Below are 15233 nucleotides of genomic sequence, written 5' to 3'. Positions count from 1 at the left end.
CGCATTTTGGGTATATCCTTTGTGTACATGTATTGGGCATGGCGGGGTCGCCCCGTCCTTATGTCTTAGTATTCTGGCAAGGCTCGTAGATACTTATGCGCGTGGGTAGTAGATGGATTATGATTACTACGGTGTATATTTGTATATCATTTTTGATAGCACTCGTGGCTTAGGTGCATAAAAGTGGACGTATTTTGGAAATGATAATGATTGTATTATGACAAGTCCAGTGCTGAGAGTAATGTATATTTAGGAAGAGTTTGACGACGAGTATGATAGGTGGTGCCCGGTAGGGTAGCTCCGGGTACCCGTCACGGCCCCTAGTTGGTTCGTGACACTATCCATCCCACATGCTCCCACTATATATATAACATAATGACAACATATTGAGTAGACTTGAAAACCTAATCTAAATCGTGCAAAGATGCCGACACAAGTTCTCAAGAACAAAGTCACCTACAAGTTGAAGAACCTGATCCAGATACAAGTTTTAGTCTAAGTTCTTTATACTGTTGTGAGTCTTTGTTCATTTGTGCTTAAATTGTAAACTTACTGTTGTGAGTTTTTGTTCGTTTGTGCTTAAATTGTAAACTTACTCTTCTCTTTAAAGGAAGCTATTTATAGGTAGATCAAAAGTCTCGAGCGTCTTGTTGGAAGTGTGTTTCCTGGAGTACATTGAGTGGTACATTAGGCTAGGATTAGTCTAAGTGTAATAGCGTCTTTAGCTAGAGTTAGATAAGTAGAGCTGCTTCCAATCAGAGCATTGCAAGTGTGAAGGGACTACAGGAGTTAGTTCCTAGTTTGCAAAAGCGTTATTGTAAGGGTGAGGGATTATGGGAGTTAGTTCCTAGCTTACGATAGAGTTGTAATCTGAAGTTGCTCATATAGTGGAGTTGAAATCCTACTGGGGTAGGTTGTGATTTTTAATGCCTTGAGCAAAGAGTTTTCCATATAAAAATCTTGTGTTGATTCTCGTCATCAAGCTTTGCGTAAAGGAACCCGGTACACAATTTTGTGTCCCTCCATATCTTGTTTGGTGGATGTACGACGTAACAATTGGTATCGGGGTGTTCTCTCTAAAAGGTTAACACCTAGAAAGGATCTTCATCATGGCCAGTTCACTAAACTAAATGAAGGGAGAATGCATCACAAGTCCGCCAAGATTCAGTGCAGAAGACTATAACTGGTGGAAGGCTAGAATGGAAGACTTCATCATTGCTGAGGATCCAGAACTGTGGGACATCATTTGTGATGGTTCTTGTGCTTTTGCTCACCAAAGCCATACTCTGCGACAAGACCAGAGAGCTAAGGATGATGAGGAAGGCACTAACTTAGAGAGAAGGGTAACTTATAAATTGATAAGTAAGGCCCTAACTGCATGGAGAGATTCAATGAGGTAATCCGAAGATGAAGTTGACTCAAGTAATACACCCAAGGGTGGAGTCAATCATGAAGCCTCAACGAGTAACTCGATCGTGTCTCTAAAAAAATTTGGGACCTATGATGAAGCCAATGAAAATGAGGCATCCGCCGAAAGATTAATGCGGCGGAAAGGTCACTCACGAAAGGTTGATCTCAGTGGTAAAATGATTGATAAGCGAGTTTCATGGACTCACTAAAGAAAAGAAGGAGTTAAATGAGAAGCTTGACAGTCTTAGAACAAGAGAGTTATGATATGGTCGTCAGCATCGTAGATCTACAAGAACAAGTGGAAGAAAAGAGATCAGGTGGGGCATAAAGGTAGTCAAGAATATGAACCCTAAAAGATTAATAATCTCAATCATCCTCAAAATGAAGATACTGCCAAACAAAGGTCAAGAGAGGAGGAACCTGGTCCGCACCAGAAAAAGGAAGACGTATATGATTTACAAGGAGGAAGCTCAAGCTTTACTGGTCATCATCCTAAGGGACCCAATCTGATACGGGTTCCCAGACGAAGCTAGTAGTTCAGTTTGGAGACCTGAGTGAGAAAAAGACAATCAAAAGATAGCATATGAAGTGATGTTGCTCAAAATCCTTTTGAAAAACTTGAAGAATGTCATTTCACTCAAGAAACTCTAAGGGGAGTGTGCGCTTTTGAAAAAACACTTTCTCATTATATTAATTCTGCTTGCTGCTGAAGAAAATGCTATAAGGTTCAGAAAACTCAAGGTGAAGTTATTTCTTCATGGTTGCTTAGTGAAGCAAGCACAAAGAGACCTGGTCCCCGTGACTCAGGTTAGTAGTCTTTCTAATCCTCATATGTGTTAAATTGCTAAAATGCCATGTCATTAAAACTTCTCCCGCCCTCTTTTCAAAACTTGAGACCAAACGTTACATCTTCTCCTGAACCGAACCGGTTTGCAAGAAAACCTTGGTGATCCCTTCGCTTTTCACAAAATCTTGCCCTTATCAATCATGTCTATCAAGCGAATCCGCCTCTCAAGCTGTCCCAGACATGAATAATTCTTCCTTACTCTTTAAGAGCGCATTCCCTTGAAACCACAGTCACCAAAATCCTCCACACCATCTCCAGCTTTGAAAGACCAAAATTTGTCCTCTGCACGCTTAGATTCCCTCACGTCTAGTCCTTCTACAACTTAAAATGACCAAACTCGTGAAAAATTAGTGTGCCGACCCTTAAATCTTGTTCCATCTGATAAACCTGATTTCGATGAGAGCGGTTAAACACTCTCTGCTTCCAAATTTCTCCAAACCACTAAGATAATCAATGCAAAGGATCATGATGGAGCAGAGGTATCTAGCAAAATAAGGGATTCTGAATGTGTAACTACTAAGGTCCAAAGTTTTGCTGCTGAAAAATCGATTTTAGTGGCATGGTCACCCTAAAAATATCGGTACTACTGAGGAAAATGAAGTTGCAGCGGGATTTTCAGGTAACCCCTTCTCCTTCAGTTGGGTTAAAGACGTAGAGGGCTCTGTCTTAAAATGTGGATGGTAACTTGCCTGAAAAATGAGTAGGACTGTCAAATATCTTAGAGAGTGAAGTGGAAACAGTGGTTGGATATGTTGATGCCCTGTAGGTTGCGAGGGATGATAAAAAGGCTAAGGGGGAAGGAAGTAAAATAGGAAATGTGCCCGAGGGATCTGGTCTCAAAACTCCAGGAGTGTTCGAATCATTCATTCGTTGGACCACTCCTACCTCAATTGAAATTCCAGACCCCTCTAGGGTGACAAAAGATAGCATCCCTATGGCTATGCTCTTAAAAGAACTTTCCTCTGAGAAGGCAAGTGAGTATAACAACTCCGCTCTTGAAATATATTATGATGAGGATGTACAGAATGAACAAGCAGTCAAGGGAAAAGCATAGGTTGACCTCCTAAAAGTTACAGAAAGCAAAGCAAGCGAGTAACCCTGTTCCTCCAAGAAGAAGAGAAAAAGCTTCTGGAGATTGTCGAAGGTCAGAAGTGGGAACAAGGAAGCAGATGATCATTCTAGGGATCTTGGAAGAATTCCAATGCATACCCAAAAAGGAAGGTATGGGGAGCGGCTATGTCATCTCTGACTTAATCAAAACACTGCAGTTGAAATCAGCAGGCTTGAAGTTGAAAATGATAGTCTGAAAGATGAATTAGTTGGACAGCCACATGAACCTGGTCCTAGAAGTGAGCTTGTCCATGCAAATGCTGAGCTCCAAGCTGAAAATACTCGCTTAAAGGAGAAGACGATGAGCTTCGTGATAAGTTTATCGAGATCAACGAGCTGCCGGTGAACATTTAAACAACATTCTAAAAAACCCTTGCTCGTGCTCCCTAACTCTTCTCCCTGTTATGTCCTCCATATTTCAGTCTCTTGAGCTCTAAAATCTCTGTCTCTGACATAATGTCTTAGCTTTTTAATTATCATGTTTGTATTGTATAGACTACTGCCTTGGATAATTACTTCATCCTGTTTTGGCTGTCGTTATGCCATATGACATCTCTACTGTGTTTGTTATCCTTTTTTATGATGTTAAAAGAGGGAAGACACACTGAATTAAAAGGGAAGGAACAAGCTGCACGATGTTGAATTAAGGGGAAAAAGAAATGCGTAACTAATAGGGAAGGCAATCTTTGAATTAAGGGGACAGACATGGTGCTTCGAAGGGGGAACAAGTGGAAATCTGGTTCTCAGGGGGAACATTGTCTGTGCGTTTGTCATCATCAAAAAGGGGAAAATTATTGATAGTTCCAAGTGCATTCGTGTTTTGATGACTGTCAAATTGTTTCAGAACCAGATAGAGACCTCACACAGAAGCTGGTATTATGTTGCTAACATGTTGAAGGTGCCTTAACAATGATGGTCTGCTTCGCAGGGGGGAACAAGTGGGAAGCTGGTTCTCAGGGGAAACATCAATCTATGATTTTTTCATCATCAAAAAAGGGGAAATTGATAGTTCTAAGTGCATTCGTATTTTGATGATTGTCAAACATTTGAGAACCCGGATAGAGACTCGTCCGTAATCTGCTCTCTGTGCACTTTGCACCGTTCGGAGAGACAACAAAGCCGATCCACTTGCTGCAAACACAAGTACAACTGTGAGTTGGCCCATGCTTTAGGTCAAAGTGAATAAGTGGTCTCTATCCATCCCACATGCTCCCACTATATATACAACATGATGACAACATATTGAGTAGACTTGAAAACCTAATCTAAATCGTACAAAGCTACCGACACAAGTTCTCAAGATCTCTCAAGAACAAAGTCACCTACAAGTTGAAGAACCTGATCTAGACACAAGATGTAGTCTAAGTTCTTTATATTGTTGTGAGTCTTTATTCGTTTGTGCTTAAATTGTAAACCTACTCTTCTCTCTTGTAAGGAAGTTTGTTTGTAGTGTAGATCAAAAATCTCAAAAGGGTGCTTGTTGGAAGTGTGTTTTCTCAAGCTGTTGAGTGGTACATTAGGCTAGGATTATTCTAAGTGTATTAGTGTACTTAGCTAGAGTTAGCTAAGTGGAGCTTCTTGCAATCAGAGCATTGCAAGTGTGGAGGGACTACAAGGGTTAGTTCCTAGGTTGCAAAAACGTTATTGTAAGGGTGAGAGATTATGGGAGTTAGTTCCTAGCTTACGATAGAGCTGTAACATGAAGTTGCTCGTGTAATGGAGTTGAAATCCTACTGGGGTAAGTCGTGATTTTTAATCCCTTGAGCAAGGAGTTTTCCAGGTAAAAATCTTGTGTTGATTCTCATACTACCTTTTGCATAAGGGAACTGGTACACAATCAGGTCCCTCCATATATTGTTTGGTGGACGTACAACCTGTAACACACCTTTTGTCCAGAAGTTGCCTCATATGTGGCCAGGGTTCTTATCACCATTTTGATACTTCTTTTGTGCCCACTCAAGAAAAAGTACCATGTCATCTGCAAAGGCCAAGTGATTGACCTGTGATCCAAACCTATTCATGTAGAAACCCGTGTACCTCATCATTTCCAGTAGGTCATTGAGCATGACTGAAAATAGTTCCGCACTTGGGACAAATAAGGATGGAGATATTGATCTCCTTGTCTCAGTCCATTCTCTACCCTAAAGAAGCCATGTCTTTGGTCATTAACAACCAGTAAATACCAATTATTAGATATATGCCTGAAGATTAGGTCTACCCATGTGTCGGAGAGCCCATCTTCCTCATTAGGCTACATAAGTATGGCCAAGCCACCTTATCATATGCTTTTGCCATGTCCAACTTCATTACTATATTGCTCCTTTTGTGTGGTTTGTGAATATCTCCGATGATTTCTTATGCTAGTACTCTAATAGTATGTTCTCTGAGATAAGTCGTCCTTTGATGAACCTTGACCGATATGATTTTAGGCAGCACCCTAGATAGCTCAGCATTTAAGATTTTTGAGAAAATCTTACTGGATACATTACATAAGCTAATGGGTCTAAGATCAGTCAAGCCATTTATTCAAACATCTTTATTTTATTTCATTAATTATTGTTTAATTTAAACATTTTAAATTTTAAAAATAAGATGATTATTGCAAAATGCCTTTTCAGAGGGTTGTGTGTGTTTTAAAAGACACACTTAGCTGACTCCTAAAGATATTATAAAATGAAATGAACACAACACCAGATTCTATTATCGTCTCTCTTATTGCTACCCTAGAGGCAACGTACTTGTGAGTGTGTGGGTGGGGCGGGGGGCGGGGGAGTGGGGGAATAAATTCCTTAAGGATAATGACTAACTATTAAAGTTGCAAATTTCTTGTTTCCAAAATTTGTAATTTCCCTAATTGTTTTTGTAACCAAAAAGTCATTCAATTTTGCTTAAGTATAATATAAAATTTGTCTTTAACTTTCTCCTAATGATACTCTTGATACTTATACTTTTTATTTCAAAAAATATTTTAATGACTTTTCTGATACGTTGCCAAAATTGATTGATTTGTTTATTAGTATAAAAAATAATTTAGTAATTTTAGTGCAATAAAACAAAAGTTTAGTGACCATTTATGAAATCAATTCTTTTTTTATTGTTTCATCCAAAATCGTGTTCAAAATAGTTTATCCGTTTTAATTTATTTATATTATTCTATTTCTTTTTTAAAAATCCACTTACTTAAACCGGAAGGAATGATATTTTTTGTTTGTTTGTTGTGAGTGTACGGGTTAAGCTGTCAAATACGGTATTACAGGAGTACTTGGTTATTCTTTCTTTTTCCAATATTTTTTTCTTTTTTCAATCTTTTCTTTTGAATTTTTATTGATTTGGGATTTTAGAATGGTCAATAGTAGTAGTTGTTTTTTACTTCAGTCGAAACAATTGTTTTTAATAAGGTTGACTAATTTCATTAACCCGACCAAAGTAAATCCACAGTACAATCACCAGTAACCTGACAAAAAATTAAAACTAGATATTACTCCACCAATCACATCGTTCACTCCCGCGCGTGTATGTAACAACAGCCAATCAGATTTCCAATCTTCCCTGGTCCCGGCACGTAGCAGATCACTACCCAATTAAAATAAAAGTAGCAAAAAAAAAAAAAAGTAAAAAAAATTATAGCACAGATAGATATTGTATTGATTTGCATAATAATAATTCAAGTTAACATTCGCGTGATCTTTCTCTCTCTTCACTCTCACTCGGACTCTCTCTTTCTCTCTCTAGGGTTTCAGTTGGGCGCCGTTATTCAATCCGCAATTTTCAGGTAATCATTCATATTAGAAAGTTTGATTAGTTCTCTGTACAACTGATTTTAGTGCTTTTATGTTTAAGCTTTATTCATTGTATATCAAGCTTCAGTTAATGTTCAATACTTGAACTTTGATTGATTAGTTTTGTGGTTCCGATCGTTTGATTTACTTATTCGCAGTTATCCTTGTTGTTGACTGTGTTTTGAGGACTGAGTTTTGGCTAGGTAACTTGTATTTGGAGTGAGATCTAGTATGAACAATTATATGCTCAGTTATTTTTAATTTGATTAGTTTTCTGTATAACTGATTTTAGTGCTTTTATGTTTTAAGTTTTACTAATTATTCTGTCTTGTATGTCAAGCTTCAATTACTGTTCAATGTTTGAACTTTGAGTGATTTGTTTGTTGTTTAGATTGGTTGATTCACTTATTTGCAGTTATTCCTTCTTTTTTTTTTTTTTTTTTTTTGAGGACTGAGTTTTGGTTACGAAATTTATATTTCTTACTTTTTTGAGTTTGTACTGAGATCCAGTATGAACAATGATATGCTCATTTGTTTTTAATTTGATTAGTTTTGTATACAACTGAATTAGTGCTTTATGTTTAAGCTTAGTTGATTGTTCTTTTTTTGTATATCGAGCTTCAATTGATGTTCAGCACTTGAACTTTGATTTTTTGATTCACTTATTTGCAGTTATCCTTGTTAATTGACTGTGTTTTGAGGACTGAGTTTTGTTTAGGAAGCTTTTATTTCTTCTTTTTTGAAGTTTGGAACGAGATCTATTGTGAACAATAATATGCTCAGTTTATTTTTAATTTGATTAGTTTTCTGTATAACTGATTTAGTGCATTATGTTGAAGCTTTATTGATTATTCTGTTTCGTATATCAAGCTTCAATTAATGCTCAATACTTGAACTTTGAGTGATTCGTTTGTGGTTCCGATCTTTTTATTTAACTTATTTGCATTTATCCTTGTTATTGACTGTGTTTCGAGGACTGAGTTTTGGTTAGGAAACTTATATTTCTTCCTTTTCGGAACGAGATCTAGTATGAACAATGATATGTGCAGTTATTTTTATTGAAATTGGAAGTTCTCCAAGTTAGTGGTATTGATATAGTGATGCACTTTACATGAACTATGTTTTGTTGTGGATCCGTTTAGTCCTATGTTGATGCATTAATTTCAGTAATTGTGGCTTCGTAATCTGCTATTGTGCAACTTAATGTGAGGGGTTTGTGTGAAATCATTACTTCTGCTGTTTGATTGAGCTCTCCGGAGTGCTTTTAAAGACGCAAAAAACTTGTTTTCCTGAATAGTTTGTCATGGATTTTGTTAATTGCACGAAGCTGAGTATTTTTTGTGCTGTTATGGTTGTTGCCTTCTATGCACACGCAAGTATACTTGATTACTCAAGTAATAAAGTGATGAATAGAGTATCGTCCCATGAGGACTTGTAATTAACTGTGTGCTAAACTAAACTAATTCTACTTTATCGAGTCAAACAAAAGTTTCGATTGATAGATTTGATCCTTCAAGAGACCAATGGTAAAATTGGAATATATTTTTTTCCAAGTTTATCTATTGTAAAACTAAACACCTATTAACCCTCAAGGGTGGCTCAGTTGGTTGAGCATGGGGCTTTCATAATGAAGTCTCAGGTTCAAAACCCCCTGCCTACGACAGCAGGGGATTTGCCTTCTGAGTCGAGCTCGTCGCACGGGGCTTGCCTAGTGCGGGTTACCTCTCCAGTGTGGTTTGCGAGCTATTGCACAGGAGCTGGGTTTACCCTGTGCGCACCCGAAGGGTAGCGGCTGCGGGTTCCCATGTCATAAAAAATAAATAAATAAATAAAAAAAACTAAACACATATTATACTTTGTATATCTCATTTAATCCAATGAACCTAACATATATCAAAAATGTATATCCACTAAATAATCCCGTTATTATTTAATTCCGTATTATAATCTGGTATAAATTTTTGAGCACCAAAATCCAAATGATCCCTAAGTGGGTTCTCTTGGTTGTTCAAACGCTATTTTTGCATTTATTTTCATTTAGCGGTTTTATGTGCACAACAATAGAACTTTGCTTTCGTTACAATTTCTTTGCAGAAGGTGCTGCTGAGCACATATGATTTAAGGCCCTTCATATTTTTAACTTGAAAAAAGAAAAAAATGTTTCTTTGAATTTTTACCAATTTCAACCTATATTTATGAGATACACATGAAGAGTTTTGTAACAGCTGGTATGCACCTATTGTATTGCTATTTGACATTGTCTGCATTTTCCTGATTGGCATCGTTTTTGAATTGATGCAGTATTTCTTATTTGAGTTGTAAAAGGAGGTTAATGCTACTTCAACTTTTATGCGTCTCTTTTCTCTTGCTTATATGGACCTCATCTTTTTTTACATTGTGCTTTATTTTTATGCGTGTGTTGTTCACATATAGTTATGCAAGGGTTATAATATTAGGACTACAATAATTAGTTGGTGCACATGCATTCTTGTTTGACATTTGGTTCATGATCTGAATGTTGTATTTGGATTTTAACTGGAAAAGAAATGGTTACCAATTATGCCATTGACATGTACTTCATTCCTTTTGTCATTTTGAAGAACTATGGTTGGGTTAAAATGCCATTTAACTAATGTCGTCATAGCAAATAGTTTGGTCACTTTTTTTTGTACAAATCAAATAAATTTGTGCCCTTGATAAATGTAAAAAAAAAAAAAAAAAAAAATATTACAAAGATTGAAAAAACTTATTAGAAATCCTTACTATATAAACAACTTATCCAAAAAAAAAAACATATTATTACTTTAAACCCAAGCAAGTTGAGATTGACTATATGAGTCCTATTATTCATGTTGCTCCATTCAAGATCATCTCAGTCCATATTACATAAAATTAAGAAAAATAAAAAGAAAAGTAGTATCTCTCTCTCTCTCTCTCTCTATATATATATATATATATATATCTTGACATAAAGACTCCTAGAAAATATTGGGCCTAAATTCGACGTACTAACATGACTACAAATTAATCCTGCTAATTGGTTTTGCCTACATAGATGTTTTCGTCTGTTATGCCCTATTAATCACTAGGTCTGCAAGGTTTCCAAGAGATTGTAGGTCTTTTGAGACAACTTTCTTTGATGTGATTTTAGGTCTATCTCGTCTCTTTGCTAACACCTCCACTCATCATAGTTTATCCTGTGTGCTACTTGCGTCTTTTGTCGGATGTGATCATTTTTAACTATATAATGCTAAATATATTGTTTTTTATTAAGAATTTTTGTATGTTTGATTTTACTTAAAGTAAGGGGACTTTCTTCTGTTAATAATCTGTTTCTTAATAAACAACATTGTGAAATATTGATTACCAAAACAAAACGGGAAGAGAAGGCTCTTTTCTCTACATCACTATGGAAAGATTTATTTAAGCATAGAAAGCATGAAAGTTTCTCGCAAATCCTAGACTAATGAAACCGAAATGGTAATTCGTTTAAGATGGATGAGCATATAGGCTATTGTCAGTATTACTTGAATTAGTTTTCTAACATATTACAGAAGAGGGTAGTGGCTTTCTGTTGTATGTTCCTGTAAAGAATGTGAAGTCTGTCAGTTCTATAACAATTGGCACATTCCTTAACCAATACTTGTAACTTTCTCTAGATGAGTTAATTGGCTAGACTGCAGTGTTCCTAAAAATGAAATGCCTTTATCTAGCAATATAAAAAGCCCAAAGCATCAGCAGATTCCTCGAGGGCTTGAGGATAAGGACAACTAAATTAGAATCCATGGTTTTGATGTCTTTTTGGGTGTTTATGCAGGTATAAAAGTATACAGAGATTACCGTAAAATTTAAACGATCTTCACAGCTAGTGAGGTTCTAACCAAGGTGCGTCTATTGCTTGTTGAAAGCTATTTCCAAACCGTATAAGTTATACGGTCTTATCTATTTCGGACATGAAAATGACAATCAAACATGGAATTGGATCTTTATACCATGCTTATTTGTTGTAATAACCGTAGAGTCCGGGTCAGTTTGTGCACACCTCGAGTAATTCCACGGATACCAACTACCGCTTTAAAGCTTGAAGTGAAGGCTTTACCTTTCCTTTAATCAAATCAATGCTAGAGAATACATCGGAAGCTAATTAGCGTGAAGGCACAGCTGCCTCCCACCAACACATGTGTTGAGTAACTCTATCCACCAAGGCTTTAACCAAGGGAAAAAATCACCTTGTGTTTTGATTCCTCCGGGATTTTGGTTCTCAACCACCTTCATTGACCATTGGGCTACACCCTTGGGTGCCATGCTTACTTTTTAGCACCTTAAACCAACCAATCCCTGAATATTAGCATTACTTCAAGTTTATTCTTATGATAATCCTGTGATATCTTACATACCTTGGGTGCCTTGCTTACCTTTTAGCACCTTAAACCAAGCAATCCCTTAATATTAGGATTACTTCAAGTTCATTCTTATGATAATCCTGTGATACCTTACATACGGGATCTCATGTGTTGGCAGGAACCATATGGCGATGGAAGTCACTCAGGTCCTTCTAAATGCACAATCAGTTGATTCAACAGTGCGAAAACATGCAGAAGAAACATTGAAACAGTTTCAGGAGCAAAATCTTGCTGGTTTCCTGTTGTCTCTGTCAGGAGAGCTGGCTAGTGAGGAGAAGCCAGTTGATAGTCGTAAGTTGGCAGGTCTAATATTAAAAAATGCTTTGGATGCCAAAGAACAACACAGGAAATATGAACTTGTCCAAAGATGGCTATCACTTGATGTAGCTGTGAAGACCCAGATTAAAACATGCTTGTTGCAGACCCTCTCATCTCTGGCACCTGATGCTCGTTCAACTGCTTCACAAGTCATTGCCAAGGTTGCTGGCATTGAGCTGCCGCAGAAGCAGTGGCCTGAGTTGATCGGGTCACTCTTGTCAAATCAACAGCTCCCTGCCCACGTCAAGCAAGCTACTTTAGAGACACTGGGGTATTTATGTGAAGAAGTTTCTCCTGATGTCGTGGAGCAGGATCAAGTAAATAAAATCCTTACAGCTGTAGTTCAGGGTATGAATGCTGAAGAAGGTAATGATGTGAAGCTTGCTGCTACCCGAGCATTATACAATGCACTTAGTTTCGCTCAGGCAAATTTCAACAATGATATGGAGCGTGACTTTATCATGAGAGTTGTCTGCCAGGCCACTCTGTGCCCTGAAGTCAAAATTCGGCAGGCTGCTTTTGAATGTTTGGTCTCGATTTCATCAACATACTATGAGAAATTAGCTCCTTATATTCAAGACATCTTTAGCATAACAGCAAAGGCTGTTAGAGAGGATGAAGAGCCTGTTGCTCTTCAAGCCATTGAGTTTTGGAGCTCGATCTGTGATGAGGAGATTGATATTTTAGAAGATTATGGGGGTGATTTTACTGCAGATTCTGATGTTCCTTGCTATAATTTCATCAAGCAGGCTCTCCCTGCACTTGTCCCTATGCTATTGGAGACACTTCTTAAGCAAGAAGAAGATCAGGATCAGGATGAAGTTGCTTGGAATCTTGCAATGGCCGGTGGCACTTGCCTTGGTTTGGTTGCAAGGACTGTAGGAGATGACATTGTCCCTCTTGTTATGCCATTCATTGAAGAGAATATTACAAAGCCTGATTGGAGGCAAAGAGAGGGCGCCACTTATGCCTTTGGCTCCATTTTGGAAGGTCCTTCACCTGATAAGCTAACACCCATTGTTAATGGTGCTCTAAATTTCATGCTTACTGCATTGACAAAGGATGCCAATAGCCATGTGAAGGACACTACAGCATGGACCCTTGGAAGAATATTTGAATTTCTTCATGGTTCAACAGTGGAGGTACCCATTATTACTCCAGCAAACTGCCAACAGATCATTACAGTTCTACTTCAGAGCATGAAGGATGCTCCAAATGTTGCTGAAAAATCCTGTGGCGCTCTCTATTTTCTCGCCCAAGGGTATGGGGATGTGGCTGCATCATCTCCCTTGACCCCCTTTTTCCAGGAAATTGTGCAATCCCTTCTCACAGTGACCCACAGAGAAGATGCTGGTGAGTCACGACTTAGGACTGCTGCATATGAGGCACTGAATGAAGTTGTGAGGTGTTCAACTGATGAAACAGTTCCCATGGTTTTGCAACTAGTGCCTGTCATTATGATGGAGCTCCACCAGACTCTTGAGGCTCAGAAGCTTTCATCTGATGAAAGAGAGAAGCAGAGCGAGTTGCAAGGTCTTCTGTGTGGATGCTTACAGGTTATTATTCAGAAGTTAGGGGCCTCAGAGGCAACAAAGTATGCTTTTTTGCAGTATGCTGATCAGATCATGAGCCTTTTCCTCAGAGTTTTTGCATGTAGAAATGCTACTGTGCATGAGGAAGCCATGCTTGCCATTGGAGCACTTGCCTATGCAGTTGGTCCTGACTTTGCCAAGTACATGCCTGAATTTTACAAGTACCTAGAAATGGGTCTTCAGAATTTTGAGGAGTACCAAGTCTGTGCTGTCACAGTAGGTGTTGTGGGTGATTTATGCAGAGCGTTGGAGGATAAGATCATGCCTTATTGTGATGGTATAATGACACAGCTTCTTAAGGACCTATCAAGTAACCAGCTACACCGTTCTGTAAAGCCACCGATATTTTCATGCTTTGGTGACATAGCCTTGGCGATAGGAGAGAATTTTGAGAAGTACTTGATGTATGCCATGCCTATGCTCCAGAGTGCTGCAGAGCTGTCAGCACACACATCTGGTTCTGATGACGAGATGTTAGATTACACAAATCTTCTGAGAAATGGAATCTTGGAGGCTTATTCCGGCATATTTCAGGGCTTCAAGAACTCACCTAAGACTCAGCTGCTGATACCCTATGCACCTCATATCCTTCAATTCCTGGATAGTATTTATATGGAGAAAGACATGTAAGTATTTCTTGATTGCTCTTTTGCTCTATTTATGAAGGCCATCGATGTTCTGATTTCCTGGATTTACCCCCTTCTCTCAAATTACAGGGATGATGTGGTAATGAAGACAGCTATTGGAGTTCTGGGAGATTTAGCAGATACTCTGGGCAGTAATGCTGGCTCTTTGATTCAACAATCAGTATCAAGCAAAGACTTTTTGATTGAATGCTTGTCGTCGGATGACCATTTGATTAAGGAATCTGCTGAATGGGCCCAGATGGCTATTAGCCGTGCCATTTCAGTTTAAAGTTGTGGTACTTGGTACATACTTTTTTTTTTTTTTTTTTTCATGTCCCTGCATGCATGTAGTTGTCGAGTCGGGATCCAAGATTGCATTCATGTGTCAAGTCATTGCCATTTTCTGACAACTGAAGAAATTTGCATTCAAGTTGTCAGACATGTGCCAGCACCACGGGAGGGGTTATATTGTTTTGCCATGGAGGAGGTGGGTCATGGTGATTGCTCCAGAGTTGAAGGGCTTCCACTTAGGACTGGACGCGATGTTACTGATGCTGTATATTGGGGTTGGAAGGGAATTTTCTTGTAACTAGCTGAAGAAAACAAGGCTCCTTGTTTCTCTCTTTGCTTGTGGATCTGACCTGGTTCTCTAACAAGAATTGCCGAGGTCCTGATGTTCCTATCTTCTTCGAGGGTTTTTCATGGTCCGCATGTACAAGTCCCAAGTTTTGGTAGTCTTGATACTTAGCCTTAGCTTCTTTTGATTTTTCTCACAAATATATTTTTTTTTTTTGGTCGGTCAGTCCGTGTCTGTCGTCATCAGCTGGATATGTTTTGTTGTTGAATTGCATAGCATCTCATTCATTTCTTTTGCATGATTTATTGTGGGTTTTGTTCATTATTTAGGGGCATTCATCAAATTTCCTTCATATTTTATATCTTTCGCAGAATTTTGCATTTTTGGAAAGCCAGTATTGGAAATACCGTTCAACCATGATTGCATGTATTCTTTCCTATTTCCGTTGTTACAGTATAGTTATTTTTTGACCTTTTAAAAGAACTGCTCTTTTGTTCGTAAAATACTATGTGTTTGAAGAACATGATGTTCAAGTGTCACCAATTTTGATGACATTGTAAGGAGTTGGGAG

General features: G+C 38.1%; 1 protein-coding gene across 2 annotated transcripts; it reads left to right on the top strand.

Annotated features, from left to right (window-relative positions):
- Positions 1-6986: 6986 nt before the first annotated feature.
- Positions 6987-14965, top strand: LOC132051716 (importin subunit beta-1-like). Of its 2 annotated transcripts, XM_059442907.1 has the most exons (4): positions 7009-7139; positions 10964-11031; positions 11668-14085; positions 14176-14965. In XM_059442907.1, the coding sequence occupies exons 3-4, from the start codon at positions 11675-11677 to the stop codon at positions 14372-14374; spliced, it is 2610 nt and encodes an 869-aa protein (XP_059298890.1). In that variant the 5' UTR covers positions 7009-7139; positions 10964-11031; positions 11668-11674; the 3' UTR covers positions 14375-14965. The 2 variants fall into 2 exon arrangements, with proteins under 2 accessions (XP_059298891.1, XP_059298890.1); XM_059442908.1 differs by lacking the exon at positions 10964-11031 and having other exon boundaries at positions 6987-7139.
- The last annotated feature ends 268 nt before the right edge of the window (positions 14966-15233 follow it).

This window comes from Lycium ferocissimum, chromosome 4 (genome assembly GCF_029784015.1).
Source record: "Lycium ferocissimum isolate CSIRO_LF1 chromosome 4, AGI_CSIRO_Lferr_CH_V1, whole genome shotgun sequence".
Taxonomy (NCBI): Eukaryota; Viridiplantae; Streptophyta; class Magnoliopsida; order Solanales; family Solanaceae; genus Lycium; species Lycium ferocissimum.
The sequence above is the reverse complement of the archived record's forward strand: the minus strand, read 5'-3'. Positions and strand labels throughout refer to the sequence as shown.